This window comes from Nycticebus coucang, chromosome 12 (genome assembly GCF_027406575.1).
Source record: "Nycticebus coucang isolate mNycCou1 chromosome 12, mNycCou1.pri, whole genome shotgun sequence".
Taxonomy (NCBI): Eukaryota; Metazoa; Chordata; class Mammalia; order Primates; family Lorisidae; genus Nycticebus; species Nycticebus coucang.
Genome location: NC_069791.1, coordinates 56982340 through 56999915, shown reverse-complemented (window position 1 = coordinate 56999915; position 17576 = coordinate 56982340). Strand labels below are relative to the sequence as shown.

The window sequence follows — 17576 nt, the reverse complement described above, 5'->3', positions numbered from 1 at the left end:
TCAGAATTTCCTTCTTTTTTTAAGGCTGAATAATATGCCATTACATGTATGTACCACATTTTTATTTATCCATTCATCCATTCCGTTGCTTCTACCTTTTGGCTCTTTTGAACACCTATGTTCTATGTTCTATGTTCTATGAACATAGGTGTGAAAATACCTCTTCAGGATGCTGCCTTCGAGTCTTTTCAATATACACTGGGATGGGCTCCGTGCCTGTAGATCAGTGGTTTGGGCACCGGTCACATACACTGGGGTTTGCAGGTTTGAACCCGGCCTGGGCCTGCTAAACAACAATGACAACTGTAACAAAAAATAGCTGGGTGTTGTGGCGAGCGCCTGTAGTCCCAGGTACTTGGGAGACTGAGGCAAGAGGATAGCTTAAGCCCAGAGTTTGAGGTTGCTGTGAGCTGTGACGCCATGGCACTCTACTGAGAGCAACATAGTGAAATTCTGTCTCAAAAAAAAAAAAAGTGACAACATACACCGAGATGTGGGCTTGCAGGATCACATGGTATCTCCTTTTAATCTTGTGAGGAACCACTGTACTATTTTCCAGAGTGTTTGCACTATTTTACATTCCCAACAGTGCATAATATCTTGCATCCTTTCTGCCCAGTGTTGACTTAATACAGGACCTGATACAGGTCCTTGTCTCTACTTTCTCAAGCTTTAGTCTGAGTTTTTAGAGCCTCAGAGAGTGCTTAAGTTGTTGCACTTGTTTGACAGGTGCAAAGCTGAGGTATCCAGGGAGGAAACGACCTGTCCAAGTCTCTGGGCCTGATCCTCGAAGACCTTTCACTTTATTCTTTGCCTCCTACACCTCTGTTTCGAGGCTCTGGCACTCGCTGCAGTGGCTCATCCCACAGCCCACATGGCCGTTCCATGTCTCACCAGTGCTGTGCTTGTTACTTCAACAGGTCCAACGGGCGCTCCTCCAAGCGGAGCCTTGGAGGGCAAGGCCGGCACCATTACCTCCAACGAGTGGAGCTCTCCTAACTCCCCTGAGGGGAGCAACGGCTCTGGGGGCAGTCAGGCACTGGACAAGCCCATTGACAATGACGCGGAGGGCGTGTGGAGCCCAGATATCGAGCAGAGCTTCCAGGAGGCCCTGGCCATCTACCCACCGTGCGGTCGGCGCAAAATCATTCTGTCAGACGAGGGCAAGATGTACGGTAAGAGGCTTTCGGGGCTTGACAGCAGGCTTTGAACTCTTGGTCCAGCCCTGGATATAAGTTGGATGTGGTAACCTTGGGGTTCCCTCCACGTAGTGGAGAGAAATGACCTCTTAGGGCCTTCTACCAGGTGGACACTGCCTTCTTCTGTCCCATCTTCCTAGGGATGAGGGCTTTTGACAAGAAGCATTTAGTGGGTGGAGGGTGGGTCCCCCAGCGTGAGCCAACAATTGGGGAGAACTTGGCAAAGGGGGTCCTGGGTGGGATAGACTATCTCCCCAGAGCAGACTGGGAAAATCCCACAAACATCCCTCAGGCAAGTGCCTTGCCTTCAAGGCTGTGTGTGGGCTGCCCACCTTGGCTATGAAGGAGGCTCATTCCTACCTCCCTTCATCCGTTGACTTGTTCACACGGCACACATGCTGAGCCTTCTGTGTGCCAGGTGTGCGTGTGGCAGACCTGGGCCTTGTGTGGTGTGGGGGAAAGGTGAGCATACCAGGAACTGCACCAAGAGGCTGACTGGAGACTGCTCGCCTAGGGCAGGTCCCTCTGGCTGAGGGTCTCGAGTGGTAGAGAGTGCTGAGTCCACAGGAACTCCGTGTTCAGTAGCCGCGTGGGAAGACCAAGCAGTCAGTGTGGGGCTGTGTTGACTTTGGATGGAAGAGGAGGCATCTGGAGAAGTAAAACAAGAACAGAAGCTGAAAGGCCCATATTGGTCTTCCATTCCTGTTAGAAATCCCTCTGCAACCCCTGTCCAAACAGTAATCTTGGGGCAGGTGCAAGAGGCAGAGAAGGGCTCTGTAACTGGCTGAGACAGTGGCAACAGAAGCCCCTACCCTGGCTCCCAGAAGGATGTCCCTAGATCAGCCACCCACCCCAGGGGGGTCTCCTGGTTCTCCCCCTCATTCCCCTTTCCCTTGTATGTTTCCCTAGGTTTGAAGGATGCCCTGGCTACTGGGGGACTGACTGTACTGGTTTCCTGGGGCTACCAGAACAATTCCTGTGAACTGGGTGGCTTAAAACGACAGAAATTCTTCTTTTGCAGTTGAGGGTCAGCAGGTTGGCTCCTAGAGGAAGCGCTGAGGGAGAGTGGTCTATTTCTAGCTTCTGAGATTGCCAGCAGCTCTTGGTGTTCCTCACTGTGGCTGCATCAGTCCAATCTCTGACTCTGACTCTGTCACCAGAGTCAATCTCTGTCACTGTGTATGTCTATGAGTCTCCTTTTCCCCAAAAGGAGACCAGTTGTTGGGTTTAGAGCCTTCCAGTGTGGCCTCATCTTAACCGTTTTTATTTATTTATTTATTTTTTAGAGTCAGAGTCTCACTTTGTCACCCGTGTAGAGTACTGTGGCATTCTAGCTCACAGCAACCTCAAACTCCTGGGCTCAAGCGATTTACTTGCTTCAGCCTCCCGAGTAGCTGGGACTACAGGCACCCACCACAATGCCTGGCTATTTTTTAGAGATGGGATCTTGCTCTTGCTCAGGCTGGTCTCAACCGCTTGAGTTCAGGCAATCCACCTGCCTCAGCCTCTCAGAGAGCTAGGATTATGGGTGTGAGCCATCATGCCTGGGCCCCTTAACTTTTTTGTTTTTTTAACAGAGAAATGTATACTTTTATTGGCAGTGGCCTAGCACAGCCCAATTCAAATAAAACAGAACAAAGCAATTCATTTAAGCTGATTGAATATAGCATATAAATGACTTTTTTTTTGCAGTTTTTGGCTGGGGCTGAGTCTGAACCTGCCACCTCCAGCACACGGGGCCAGCGCCCCACTCCTTTGAGCCACAGGCTCTGCCCTAAATTATGTTTTCTGAAGTTTCTGTTTTGCCATCGTATGATTGTGCTCATGCTAATAGCAATCCTCAAAACTGTCCTTCTAAGCATGTATCAGATAGCACCGCCTTTTATTTGCAGTACTTGATACATCATCTTAACTATTAATAATTCACTAGCAAAGACCCTATTTCTGGACATGAGTTTGGGGAGACACTATTCAATGCTGCTCAGCTGACCTGACTTCAGTCTGGTTTGCTATTGGCCCTGGTGGTGGTGGATCCCCCCTACTCCTCCCACTTCATCCTTTACCTGCCCCCTGCTTTCCAGGTCAGAAGTTTCCTCCCCTTTCTTTTGCCTATTGGGGAGGCAAAGTCCTCTTGAACTAGGTCCTGGGTCTACTCTTCAGCCGTCAGTCAAAAATGCATCTCTTCTTGTCCCCCCTCTCCCTGGGGCTTTGCCCACCTCCCACATTGTCTCTCTCACTTTGGGGCAGTCTTCCCCCCAAGACAACTTCTTACTCCCAACCCCAGGGAAGCATCGCAGAGGAGGCAGCTGAGGTGTGTGTGGCACCTGGTGGTGCCAGGTGTGGTGTTGTGGGCTTTCTATTGATCCTCATTTACCCAGGAGGAAGCAGCCTCTGGCATCGGAGGGTGGAGAATGGGGTGGGCATTGAACATGAGCTGGTATGAAGGTGAGGATTGTGCAAGGAGGGGTGTGAGGCTGGGCTGGAGGGTCTCCCAGGCGCCCTGGCTGGGAAGCTGCCACAGGATGAGTCTGTGTGCTTTAAAGGGACACCTGGTCTGGAGTATATTAAGGTACAAGTGACATCCAGCTGAGGGGCTGCAGGATCTGGGGTGAGGGCTCTGTGGAGACACCAGAATGTGGCAGAATCCACAGGCATTTCTTTGAATGCCCCTGTGGATCAGAGGTTTGGGCTGCTTCCCTTTTGGTTTTGGAGATTTTTTTTTTTTTTTTTTTGTAGTCAAGTATAGCGTACATATAAAAAACATCTCTATCGTTTTAAGCACTGTAGTTTTTTTTTTTGTTGTTGTTGCAGTTCGGCCGGGGCCAGGTTTAAACCTGCCACCCTCGGTATATGGGGCTGGCGCCCTACTCACTGACCCAGAGGCGCCTCCCCAAGCACTGTAGTTTAAGTTTATGATTTGGTGTCATTAAGTACATTTATGTTGTGTTACAGAACCATCACCAGACATTTTTCACTATCCCAAACTGAAACTCTGTACTCTTGAATCATTAATTCCTAACTCTCACTGTCCTCCTCCCCAGCCACCCACCTTCTACTTTCTGTCTCTATGAATTTGACTATCTAGGTACCTCACATAAGTGGGATCGTATAGTAGTGTCCTCAAGGTTTATCTATGTTGTAGCTTATATCCATGTCACAATTTCCTTCCTTTTTAAGGCTGAGTATATTCCATTGTTTGTATATTCTATGTTTTGTTTATCCACTCATCCATCTGTGAATGTAGGAGTGAATTTTTTTTTTTAAGAGTCTTAACTTTGTCGCCCTCCGTTGAATGCCGTGCTGTCACAGTTCACAGCAACCTCCAGCTCTTGGGCTAAGGCACTTCTCTTGCCTCCGCCTCCCAAGTAGCTGGGACTATAGGCACTCGTCACAACACCTGGCTATTTTTTTTATTGCAATTTGGCCAGGGCCGGGTTCGAACCCACAAACCTCGATACATGGGGCTGGCGCCCTACCCACTGAGCCACAGGCACCGCCAGAGTGAATGCTTAGTTTTATTTAGTCGTTACAGGTAGATATTTCTTTTCTTTTCTTTCTTTCTCTTTGTTTTCATTCTTTCTTTCTTTTTTTTGAAACAGAGTCCCATTTTTTCGCTCTTGGTAGAGTGCCGTGTGTCATCATAGCTTACAGCAACCTCTAACTCTTGAGCTCAAGCGATCCTCTGGCCTTAGCTTCCCAGGCAGCTGGGACTGTAGGAGTATTTTCTTTCTTTCTTTTTTTTTTTTTTCAGTGGAATATTTTTTATTTTAAACTGTGACTGTGCAGCACTGTAGAGCAAAACGGCTACCAGCACAGAATAGCAGCACTGACAGCGATCTGTGCTGTGGGATCAGTAGTGCCAAATCAACTCTGATATGTGTTGCAGGCAAAGATTCATATTGGCGTGACAAAAAGAGTTCCCTGTGTTTCAATTGATGTTTCTGTTTATCAGTCAAGTCTGGCTCAACTGTTGTTTCAGATTCTTCCTCAATTTCTTCTACTGTGCGCACTGGGAGGGCGTGTAATATGCCACCTGGGTGAAGGGCTCTTCTACAAATGGAACTTTACCTAGCATGCTTGTCTGCAAGCATTATAAGCGTGTTGGAAATATCACGTCTTCTATAAAAGCACACCACTTTTGCTTCCACGTTGCCACTTGCAGTATTGTTGAGTTCTTCTATCCTTCTGATTAGGTAGGGGTTGCTGGAGGAATTCTCAAAGTAGACATAATCTCCGACCCGGTACATGTTGGCCGCCATGTCCGCCCGCCCGCCCGCGGAGCCCGAGTCGAGCCTTTCTTTTTTTTTTTTTGAGACAGAGTCTCACTATGTCACCCTTGGTAGAATGCTGTGGTGTCACAGCTCATGGCAACTTCAAACTCTTGGGCTTAAGTTTCTTACCTCATCTTCCCAAGTAGCTGGGACTACAGATGCCTACCACAACACCTAGCTATTTTGTTTTGTTGCAGTTGTCATTGTTGTTTAGCAGGCCCGGCTGCGCTCAAACCCACCAGCCTTGTTGTATGTGGCTGATGCCCTACACACTGAGCTATGGGCGCCAAGCCTAGTTTTTCTGCATTTAATAGAGATGAGGTCTCGCTCTTGCTTAGGTTGGTCTTGAACTCTCCAGCTCAAGTGATCTACTTGACTCGGCCTCCCAGAGTGCTGGGATTACAGGTGTGAGCTACCATGCCTGGCCCATACAGATATGTAGATATGTCTATCCTCACTTCACATATGAGGATAAAGGCTTACGAGACCTTATCTGCGGTCACCAGACTATTGTGACGAGGTAGGCTTGTAGAATGCCAGGCCGTGGATCTCAGGTTGGGATTCTCTTTGACAGGAGGGAAGCCACTGAGTGGGAAAGCAGGGTGAGATGGTGTTTGGCACCAGGCTTTCCAGGCTGTGTTTGCAGCCTGGGGTGCTCCTGTTCTTCCCTTGCTGAGAGATAGGGAGGGGTGGAGGGTGGGGCTCACATAGGAGGGACTGGGAAGAAGGAGGAGGCAGGGGCCAGGAGCCTCCTCTGTGCTCTGTGACACTCCAGAGCTCCCTGTGCTATTAGATGCCCATTGTTTCTTCCATCCTTTTAAAGATCCCTTCAAAGAGTGGGGGATTATAATGTCTGCTTGCAGTTGCAAAAATGGAAACTCAGAGAAGCCAAGAGTGCCTCAAGTAGGAAGGAGAGAGCAGGGCTAAGATCAATCTGGGTGTGGTGCTCCACCATCACCCGGTGGCCTTGCTCCCCTGTTTCTGCCTAGCCCTGGCTCCAGGTTCTCAGGGGCACTGGAGACTGCAGTGCAATGTCTGATCTCTCCCCAGCCCCCACAGCACCTGTCCTGCTCACGCATGGGTCCTGCTAGAATCCAGACATGGCTCACCCCATCTCTTCTTACTAGTCACAGGGGCTGAGCCAAGGCAGGACCATGCAGGGAGTTGATGGAGACTTCTGCAAAGCTGGGCCCGTCTAGCTGGGAGGTATAGATAGCTCTGAGCTCACTCCAGTGTGTGGGATGGGCTCTCAGGGAAGCAGGAGGGACAAGCTGCTAAGCTGACTCAGGCTTGAGAGTCTGCTGCCCTCCTCCTATCTTCTCGTCTTCCCTCCGGAGTCTGCCCATCCTCTGTGTACTCCAGCCCGGTCCTGAGCCTCCAGCTGGCTCCCAGCATCCTCAAGAGCCCTGGTGTTTACTCTTCTCCCACTTTACTATAAGAGGCCACCAGTCAAGTGGACCAGTTACTGGGGCACAGAGTGGGGCTGAGAGCAAGCAGGTGGGACACTATGCTGAGAAGCTTCTAGACCTGGGAACCTGGCCTTTGCTCTTTGAGGACAGAGATTAGGCTGCTCCCAGCCTAGGCCACAGCACTTCCAGAGTAGGACAGGCTGACTAGGGCCAGGCAGACATGCAGATGACATGCAGAGCAACACGGCAGATTAACACCTGCTATTTCTGAGCTGAGTCTCCCACTTTTGTTGGCCCTGGCCCTCCCTTTGAGCACCTCTCACCCCTCCAGGGCCAGCTCCCGAGCCTAGGGTGCTAGCCTTCTGCTCACGGCTGCTTTCATTTTTGCCCTGTCACTGTGTCACACTCACCCTGGCATTGCCAACACCAGCTACTGTGACCTCCTTTGGCCAAGCTTGCTGCTGGCCGCTGTACCATTGGTGGGAGGTGAGGGCACACTCCGCCTTCCCTGCACCTGCCAGTTCAGTGCTGGGCTTGCGTGGTCTCGCTTCTCCCTCCTGCTCCTTGCAGGGCTGAGCTGGCTCTGGGCCATGCTCTGCATTCGCTCCTTTCTCACCTTCACCTGCTCTCCCCATGCCCTATCCTCTCAACTTCCTGAAGGTTATTCTTGAACTTCCCAAATCTTTCTGGTCTCTTCCCTTCCCCCCCCACTCTGGTTCTTTTCCCCAGGCTCCCAGGAATGCCATCCTGTGGAGAGCCACTCAGTTCTCATTAAGTGCCCACCCATCAGGGGCCAGGCCCATCTCCTTTCTGTAACTTCATGGTCTGCTGGAAGAGCAGGAGAAGCACCTTTGGAAGGTTAACTACCCAGGCAGGCACTACTGATGATGTCTATAGCAGTAAAACCTGAGAGCTAGGTTATCTCAAAAGTTTTCCTGAAGGAAGTAGAGCTGAGCTGAGTAGAAGGGTGTGGGTGCATGTCTGTTTTCTGTTGCTTACAACTGAATATCTGAAACTGGGTGATTGGCAAAGGAGACGAATTTATTTCTTACTGTTACGGAGGCTGAGAGGTCCAAGGTGAGGACCTTGCCTCTGGTGGGGACTCTGTGCAGAGACCCAAGCTGGCACATGGTGAGGGGGCTGGCTCAGGTCCCTAAAGCCACCAGTCCCATTCCTATAATAATCTATTAACCCATTAATCCATGAACAGATTATCTGTTCATGAGGGCAGAACCCTTATGGCCCAGTTGCCTTTTAAAGGCTCCACCTCTCAATACTGCCACATTGGGGATTAAATTTCAACATGCATGGACAAATATCCAGACCATAGCAGTGCTCTCGGCAAGGGGGTGTGGAGAGAGAGTGTGAGTGATGGCCTGGAAGCAGGACCTTGCAAGGTGGGTTTGAGGGACCCCAGAGGAATATCTGGGCAGAGCACTGTCAGAGGTGAGAGGACCCCCTCATTTTGTGGGTGAGTCACATGGCTAGTAAGTGGCAGAATCAGACCAGGGTCTTGCTCACTAAGAGGATGGGGCAGATGAGCTCCGGCCCTGCCCCCTCACCAGGTCCTGTTCCTCCAAGTCTCTGCTGCCCCTTGCTTTGTCACTCTCTGAGTTTCTAGCTCCTTCTATGCTCTTCCTTATGGCCCACAACCCTGACCTCAGGCTTCTGGAGACATGATGATGTGAGTGAGCTTACGTTCAAGTTCACATCTAATCTTTGCCCCTGAGAGGGTTTTTTTTTTTTTTTGAGACTGAGTCTCCCTTTGTCACCCTTGGTAGAGTGCCTTGGCGTCACAGCTCACAGCAACCTCAAATTCCTGGGCTTAAGTATTATCTTGCCTGAGCCTCCCAAGTAGCTGGGACTATAGGTGCCTGTCACAACGCCTGGCTATTTTTAGAGACAAGGTCTTGCTCTGGCTCAGGCTGGTCTCGAACCTGTGAGCTCAGGCACTCCACCTGCCTCGGCCTCCCAAGTGCTGGGATTACAGGTGTGAGCTACCACACCAGGCCTTGTGCAAGGTATTTAACCTCTCTGAACCTTACTTCCCTTATTTGTAAAATGGGCATGATACTACTAATAGCTTTTGGGGGGATTATTTTGATTTTATTTATTTTATTGTGGGAAGATAAACGTTGCGTAAAACTAATCATTGAAACCATTTTGTGTCTACAGTTCAGTTGCATTGAGTACTTTCACACTGTGCTACTGTCAGCCTGCTGTCCATCTCCAGATTTTTTTTTTTTGTAGAGACAGAGTTTCACTTTATGGCCCTCGGTAGAGTGCCGTGGCCTCACACAGCTCACAACAGCCTCCAACTCCTGGGCTTAAGCGATTCTCTTGCCTCAGCCTCGGAGCAGCTGGGACTACAGGCGCCCGCCACAACACCCGGCTATTTTTTGGTTGCAGTTTGGCCGGGGCCGGGTTTGAACCTGCCACCCTCGGTATATGGGGCCGGCACCTTACCGACTGAGCCACAGGCGCCGCCCTCCAGATCTTTTTTATTACTCCAAATAGAAACTGTACCCATTAAATAAAAACTCCCCATTCCCCTCTTGCCCCAGCCCCTAATAACCTCTGTTTCTATTTTCTGTCTCCATGAATTTGCCTATTTTAGGTACTCTATAAAAGTGGAATTATATAGTATTGGTCCTTCTGTGTTATTTCACTTTATATATTGTCCTTCCAGGTTGTAGCATGTGTCAGAATCTTGTGCCTTTTTTTTGAGATAGAGCCTCAAGCTGTCACCCTGGGTAGAGTGCCATGGCATCACAGCTCATAGCAACCTCCAACTCCTGGGCTCAAGCGATTCTCTTGCCTCCGCCTCCCAAGTAGCTGGGACCACAGGTGCCCGCCACAACACCTGGCTATGTTTTGGTTGCAGCCATCATTGCTGTTTGGCAGGCCCCAGGCTGGATTTGAATCTGCCAGCTCAGGTGTATGTGGCTGGCGCCTTAGCTGCTTGAACCACAGGTGCCGAGCCAGAATCTTGTGCCTTTTTCAGGCTGAGTAATATTCCACTGTATGTCTATGGCACATTGTGTTTATCCCGCCATGGGTAGACATTTGGATGGTTTCTACCTTTTGGCCATCGTGACTGATACTGCTGTGAACATTGGCATATAGGTATCTGAGTCCCTGCTCTCAGTTCTCTGGGGTGTATAACTAGGACTGGAATTGCTCACTCATATGGTAATTTTATGTTCAACTATTTGAGGAACCACCAAAGCATTTTCCATTGTGACTACATCACCTTACATTCTTATCAGCAATGCACAAGGGATCTGATTTCTCCACATCCTCACCAACACTTGTTGTTTTCCATTTTTTTGATTATAGCCATGCTAGTGGGTGAGAGGTGATATCATGGTTTCAATGTGCATTTTTTAATGAGTGGTGATGTTCAGCATCTTTTCCATGAGCTTAATGGAATAAGACACTGCCTTCCAGTGTTGCTGTAGGGATGAGATCACAGTAGGTGCCAAGTGCACAGCACAGGGCATGGAACTGTCCTCAGGGAGCTCCCAGCTTAGTGAGGGAGCATGACAGGGAGCACGAGAAAGGCACAGCACAGGCACAGACCCATTCGAGGCGTCCAGGCGGGAACAGACACACCCACACCGGTGGGGATCAGAGCAAGCTTCTTGGGGCCACAGCTTTGAAGCCTGGCTAGGCTTTCACCAGAAGCCTCAGAGCCCTCCAGGGACAATGGTGGTAACAGCTCGGATGTCAGGCCCAATTACTGCATTCTGGGACTTTAGTCAGAAGTTCCTTCTCCACAAATAGCCTCCTCTGGCCCAGGTGTTTATGGCTTTGTTTGATCCCTGAATAGAGAAGCCCCCACAGGCCACTGGGGTTTAGAATAGGGCGTGGAGGATGGGCCTAGCCTGCAGGGGTGCAGCATGGAGCTGCCCACTTGCAGGAGGCCTCCAGACCCCCACGGAGGGTCTGCACATACACTTCCGTCCCTTCTCAGGTGGAGATGCTCATGCTCTCAGACACTTAGCTCTTTTCAGTTTTGAAAACTAATGACATTCATTACAAAAGGACTTTATCAACATTATTAATAATGATAGCTGGGCTTTACTGGCCCTCGGCTAAGGGCCAAGTGCTTTATTTTCTTTATGCCATTTCATGTGTTTATGGCCTGGGTGGGGCTGGTGTGTAAAGGGGAATTGGCCTCCAGGAGACAGTTTAGACAGGGTTGTGCAGATGGGGTAACAACTTTAGTGGTCACGTATGTGTGCCGGTGTGTCTGGTAGGGGGTGTGTAAGGCTGAGTGTAGGGTTAGGAGAAAGTGGTGGAAAGTCTGTGTGGACCCTATGTGGAAGAGCAAGGCTCCCTGTCTCTATCACCTCCACCGACAGTCCGCCACCCCCACCCCCAGTAGGGTGTGGCCGTAGATGTGAGCTTTGTGAGCTGGGGGCGGTTGGACACATACCCTCTGACAGATGGGCCCACCAGCTGGCAGGGGCCTCCTTCCCAGCCCCACCCAGGCCTGTTCTGGGGTTCGCCAAGGCCACCTGCCACATTGCAATGCCCAGCTGCTGGACTGGCCGCCTGCTTCCCCAGCCTGTGATCTGAAGCACCAGAGGGAGAAAAGCCTGTGCTTACAGGTCATACAGCTAGTGGTGGGGCTGAGACAAGGACACGGGTCCCCCACCCTCCACCACCTCACCTGGATGGTCTACAAGTTTCTTACTGCCATGGTTCTTCTTTGCTGGCCTTCACTGTAGCATTAGTGCTCTGCCTCTGAGCCTACACTCCTGGTATCTACATCATCCAGGCCACAGTGGCTTCCCCCAACTCTGGGTAACACCCCATGAGAGAGTGAAAAGTGGCAGGCAGGCTCTTAGGTCCAAATAGTCAGTTCTTCCTTTAGGACCTTGGTCAGGGGGAGGGGCCGTCAGACATCCCCGAGGACTTATTTCATCCAGAGACACAGGGAATGGGGGGGTCAGTCTGTAGAGAGGGTCATAATAGTCCCATGCAGAGGACACCCACATCACAGCCAGGGGAGAGCACTGTGGGAAGAGCAGCCTCTGTGTAAGCGCCGTGAAGCACCAGGCACAGCCTTAGGAAACACATTCTCATGGTGCCTGGGACGCTGGCAAGCTGTGTGCTTTTGAATAAATCATCTTTTCAGTTCCTGGGCTTCATTTGTTTTCTTCCTCAGGGTAGACAGGACTTCTGGGAGCGTTCAGTCCAGCCCCTGCTTCTAGGAGAGGGGGCCTCTGGTTCCATGTTCAATGGACATAATACTGTGTGGCATTAGTTAAGAGTTGGGCTCTGGAGCCAGACTGCACGGATTTAAATCTCCACTGCTTTCTGGCCTGTGACCTTGAACAAGTTTCTAAACCTCTCTATACCTTGGTTTCTCTGTCTGTAGCATGGATAATAGTACCAGCCTCATAGAGCTGTTGTGAGGATTGAAAAGGTGAATGCGAATAATGGGGTATATGCACAGATACTTGTACGAAGAAGGTGTACAGTATCTGACCCCAATAAGTGTTCATTGTAAATATTATTAAAAAGGTAAAAGACTATAGCAGTTCCCTCTGTATGTATAAAGCCTGGATTAGATGCCAGCTGACCCAGAGGCAGTAGGATAGATGGAGTGACCTCTGGAGGACCCCAGTGGCAGGAAGGAAGTTGCTTGGTCCCCTGGTGCAGCACACCCACAGAAACCCAGCACATCGCTTCCACCGAGGCAGGGGGCATTCTCAACAAGCAGCGCAAGGCTGGTCTGAGATGAGCCAGCAAGGACAGGAGGCTGAGGCTCCAGAAACACAGGGGAAAGAAACATGGCTTGAAAAAACACAGACCTAGAGGAAATTACAACAAATGAAATAAGCCAGGTACAGGAAGACAAATGCCACCTGGTATCTCTTATAGGTGGACTCTAAAATAATCAAACTCACAGGAGAGAGCAGAATGGTGGCTACCAGGGGCTTGGGATTGAGGATATGGGGAATGGGTCAGAGGGTAAAAAGTTCCTTGAGGACTGAGTTTTGAGTCACTGAGTGACTCTTAGTTAAGAATAAGATAATATAGGGCGGCGCCTGTGGCTCAGTGGGTAAGGCGCCGGCCCCATATACTGAGGGTGGCGGGTTCAAACCCGGCCCCGGCTGAACTGCAACCAAAAAATAGCCGGGCGTTGTGGCGGGCGCCTATAGTCCCAGCAACTTGGGAGGCTGAGGCAAGAGAATCACCTAAGCCCAGGAGTTGGAGGTTGCTGTGAGCTGTGTGATGCCATAGCACTCTACCAAGGGCGATAAAGTGAGACTCTGTCTCTACAAAAAAAAAAAAAAAAAAGAATAAGAATAAGATAATGTATATTTTAAAAGTGCTAAGAGAGTAAATTTCCTACATTCTCACCATGAAAAATGATAAATAGTTGAAGAGATAGGTATGTTCATCAACTTGATGTAATCATTCCACATTGTCTGCATGTTTCATAATGCCACCTTGTACCCCATCAGTACAGGCTGAACACCCCAAGTCCAAAAATCTGAAATGCTCAAATCCAAAACTTTTTAAGAACTGACTGACATGACATTCAAAATGCTCATTGGAGCATTTTGGATTTCAGACATTTGGATTGGGGATCCTCGGCCAGTAAGTATGTAATGAAAGTATTCCCAAATCTGAAATACTTTCTGGTCCCAAGCATTTCAGATAAAGAATACTCAACCTGTGTATTACAGTAAAAAAAAGAAAAGGGGAGGCTCCTGTGGCTGAAAGGAGTAGGACGCCAGCCCCATATACCAGAGGTGATGGGTTCAAACCTGGCCCTGGCCAAAAAAAAAAAAAAAGAAAGAAAAAGAAAAGAGGCTGGTACAGTAGCTCAAGCCAGTAATCCCAGCACTTTGGGAGGCTGAGGCAGGAGGATTGCTTGAGCCCAGGAGTTTAAGACCAGCCTGGGCAATATAGTGAGGTCTCATCTGTAAAAAATTAAAAAAATAAAAATTAAATGAAAAAAAAAATCACCTAGAGCTGTGATTTTCAGCAGGTGAGCCATGAGATGATCTTAGGTGTTCTGTGAAAAGTTTTAAAGACCATTAATTAAATTATTTTTGAAAGAAGTTTGAAGCACAGTGAGTATATTCTTTTTGTCAGTCTTTTTATTTCTTGATCAATGTAATTGCCGTGAGATAAAAAAGGTTGAAAAACACTGGCCTAGAGTATCAGCTACCTGGGAGACTGAGGCTGGAGGATCATTTGAACCTCGGAGTTTGAGACCAGCCTGGGCAACACAGCCAGACCCTATCTTTACCCAAAAGAGAGAGAGAGAGAGAAACTGCAAAGGCAGTTGAGCCAGCCTTGCACCCCATGGTTTGGCTCCTTCCTGTTTCCACTCCTGGCCTCTCACCTGGAGCTGAGATAGCTCTCCCTAGCAGCAGAGGGCAAAGGTAGTTGTGAGGCTGGGCTGGGGCTCCTGGCACAGGAGGCTGTGTCCTCTGGGATGTCTGGAGTAAAAGTGTCAGCCAGTGGGAGGGCTGCTTACCATTCTGCAGGGGAACCAGCGCTGTCTTAGGGGGGCCACCTGGTCACTGGGAGGGGTTTCTGTTAACTGAGCATCCTCTCTGGGCCAGGCATGGGCCCAGGCGTGAGCACCTCAGCCAAGACTTAAACCTGAGCAGTTAGTCCTAGATCTCCTGCCAGTGATCTGGGTGTCATTATCTGGCAAATAGTTATAATCACCTGCCTGTTGTAAGGAGGAGGTAGATTTACTGTGAAGTTAATGCTGCTTACACTTAGGACCTCCCCACACATGCAGGGCCCCTTTCAAGTCCCTAAATTTAGCTTTCACAGCAGCTTTATTGGAGTATAACTGACGAACTATACAGGTTTAAAAGTAGACAGATAAGTTGACAGGTGGGCATACCTGTGAAGCTATCACCGTCATCAAGATAGTGAACATATTCATCACCCCTGAAGTTTTTTTTTTTTTGTAGAGACAGAGTCTCACTTTTATGGCCCTCGGTAGAGTGCCGTGGCATCACACAGCTCACAGCAACCTGCAACTCCTGGGCTTAAGCGATTCTCTTGCCTCAGCCTCCCGAGTAGCTGGGACTACAGGCACCCGCCACAACGCCCAGCTATTTTTTGGTTGCAGTTCAGCCAGGGCCGGGTTTGAACCCGCCACCCTCGGTATATGGGGCCGGCGCCTTACTGACTGAGCCACAGGCGCCGCCCACCCTGAAGTTTTTAAACTAATTTTATATTTTTAAAAATTCTTTTTCTCAGAGCCTCCTGCTTTAGGCCCACAAAATTTGGATTTGCTCAGTTTGTACAGAAAAACTCAATGAGACCAGAATAAGAAAGTGCTTTGGGGGCGGCGCCTGTGGCTCAGTCGGTAAGGCACTGGACCCATATACCGAGGGTGGCGGGTTCAAACCCAGCCCCGGCCAGACTGCAACCAAAAAATAGCCAGGCGTTGTGGCAGGCGCCTGTAGTCCCAGCTACTCGGGAGGCTGAGGCAAGAGAATCGCTTAAGCCCAGGAGTTAGAGGTTGCTGTGAGCTGTGTGAGGCCACGGCACTCTACCGAGGGCCATAAAGTGAGACTCGGTCTCTACAAAAAAAAAAAAAAAAAAAAAAAGAAAGTGCTTTGGAAATTACGTTGAGCTATTCAGAAGTATCTTGGTTTTTTTTGTTTGTTTGTTCGTTGGTTTTTTTTTTTTTTTTTTTGAGACAGAATCTCATTCTTTTTTTTTTTTTTTTTTTTTGTAGAGACAAGAGTCTCACTGTACCGCCCTCGGGTAGAGTGCCGTGGCGTCACACGGCTCACAGCAACCTCCAACTCTTGGGCTTACGCGATTCTCTTGCCTCTGCCTCCCGAGCAGCTGGGACTACAGGCGCCCGCCACAACACCCAGCTATTTTTTTGTTGCAGTTTGGCCAGGGCTGGGTTTGAACCCGCCACCCTCAGCATATGGGGCCGGCGCCCTACTCACTGAGCCACGGGCGCCGCCTTTTTTTGTTTGTTTTTTGAGACAGAGTTTCACTTTGTTGCCCTCAGTAGAGTGCTGAGGCGTCACAGCTCTCAAGCTCACAGCAACCTCAAACTCTTGGGCTTCAGGGATTCTCTTGCCTCAGCCTCCCAAGTAGCTGGGTCTAGAGGTGCCACCACAACACCTGGCTATTTTTAGAGAAAAGGTCTCACTCTGGCTCAGGCTGGTCTCGAACCTGTGAGCTCAGGCAGTCCACCCGCCTTGGTCTCCCAGAGTGCTAGGCGTGAGCCACCGCGCCCAAGGGGGTGGACCCTGTAGGGGCTTCCAGGCCACTGTAAGGACTTGGGTACTGTAGGGAGATGTGGGAGGCCATGGAGGGATTTTGAGTGTAATGGGATCACTCTGGCTGCCGCGTTCAGAACAGAGTGGGAGCAGGGATTCTGAGTGGAAGGCAGGGTGGTGATCTAGGCCAGAGAGCGTGGGAGCTCGACCACGGAGGGTGAGGCAGAGAGAAGTGTCTGGATTCTGGGTATGTTTTGAAGGTAGAGCTGTGGCAAACTCCTGCTATTTATCATTCAGTAAATAGATGCCAGGAATTGGAGATGCATACTTAAATGGAAGTTAAGGGTCTAGTAGGGAAAGGCAGGCACAGGTGAGTTGCTGTGTCCCACATGCTGTCATCCCCATTTCTCCTGCGCTCCCACTGCTAACCCCAAGATCTGCCCCTCACCCTTCTCAACACTGTATCCACCAGCACTGTCACCAGCTTCCTGGCTCTTGGGAATCTGCCCTCCTTCCTCATCCTTTTCCTTATCCTTAGACTAGTCTCTGAACTGGGCTTGCTTGTACCTAAAGTTTTTTAATTTTTCAGAAGGGGAAACTGAGCTACAAAGTTCTCATTGAGCCAAACTTCAGGTCTGTTTCCCAAGGCTGTAGGAATTTGATAGGAAAAATTTTAAAGGAGCTAGATTTAAGAAGAGATGGCTGGGTGACAGTCTGTGAACGCAAGGATTTGCCAAGGTCTCATAGCTTGTTCCTGGAGCTGCTGGGCTAGAACCTGGCTTCCCAACTCCCAGTTCTGTGGTCCTTTTTCAGTGACCCACTGGTGATGACTTAGACCTGAGATGCAGCATGAGTGCCTCCAGCTAGACTTAGGGTAGAACTGTTGAACACTCATTGGACTGCCAGGAGAGCCTGTGAAATACCTTGTCCTGGACAACTTTGAGAAGAGACACCATGTGCCCACAGGGCTTTAGGTGTAGACCAGCCCACGGGCAGTGCCCCAGAGTCTGACTCTCCCCTCTTTCCTTCTTCTGACACAGACAAGCCAGTGCTCCCAGGTCAGCAAGTCTTTTTGGCACACTGGACCTCTCAAGGGTGGCCTCTTAATTGAGCCTTGGCAGAGGGGAAAGGTCAGCTGGGGAGCCAGCTTGGCCTTGGCCATGCTGTCTGATTACAACGCAGGTGACAGGCAGCCCACTCGTCTCTCTTGCCCTCTGCATGGACAGCTTCCTCACGCAGCCAGTGCTAGCCCTCTAGCTTAGCAGGACAGGGCAGGCTGGTTGCCCCAGAGGTGGAGCTTGGAGGTGACAGTACCCCCCATTCAAACCCTCTTACTGTCCCTCTCCCCAGTGGATGTTCTTCTATAGGGTTTAATCCTACTCAGTGGTCAAGTCCAACTGAGGGCTCACCTGGTCACCAGCCTGAACTGACCCTTTATCCTCTGGACACATCTCTGTATGT

General features: G+C 49.8%; 1 protein-coding gene across 3 annotated transcripts in view; it reads left to right on the top strand.

Moving 5' to 3' along the window:
• The window catches only part of TEAD4 (TEA domain transcription factor 4), an 85672-nt gene that overhangs the window by 37895 nt on the left and 30201 nt on the right, over window positions 1-17576 (top strand). For all 3 annotated transcript variants that reach the window (XM_053555683.1, XM_053555680.1, XM_053555682.1), the window contains exon 2: window positions 921-1175. In XM_053555683.1, the coding sequence (XP_053411658.1) occupies window positions 1169-1175 (7 nt within the window). In that variant the 5' untranslated portion in view covers window positions 921-1168. The remainder of the gene's footprint in view (window positions 1-920; window positions 1176-17576) is intronic.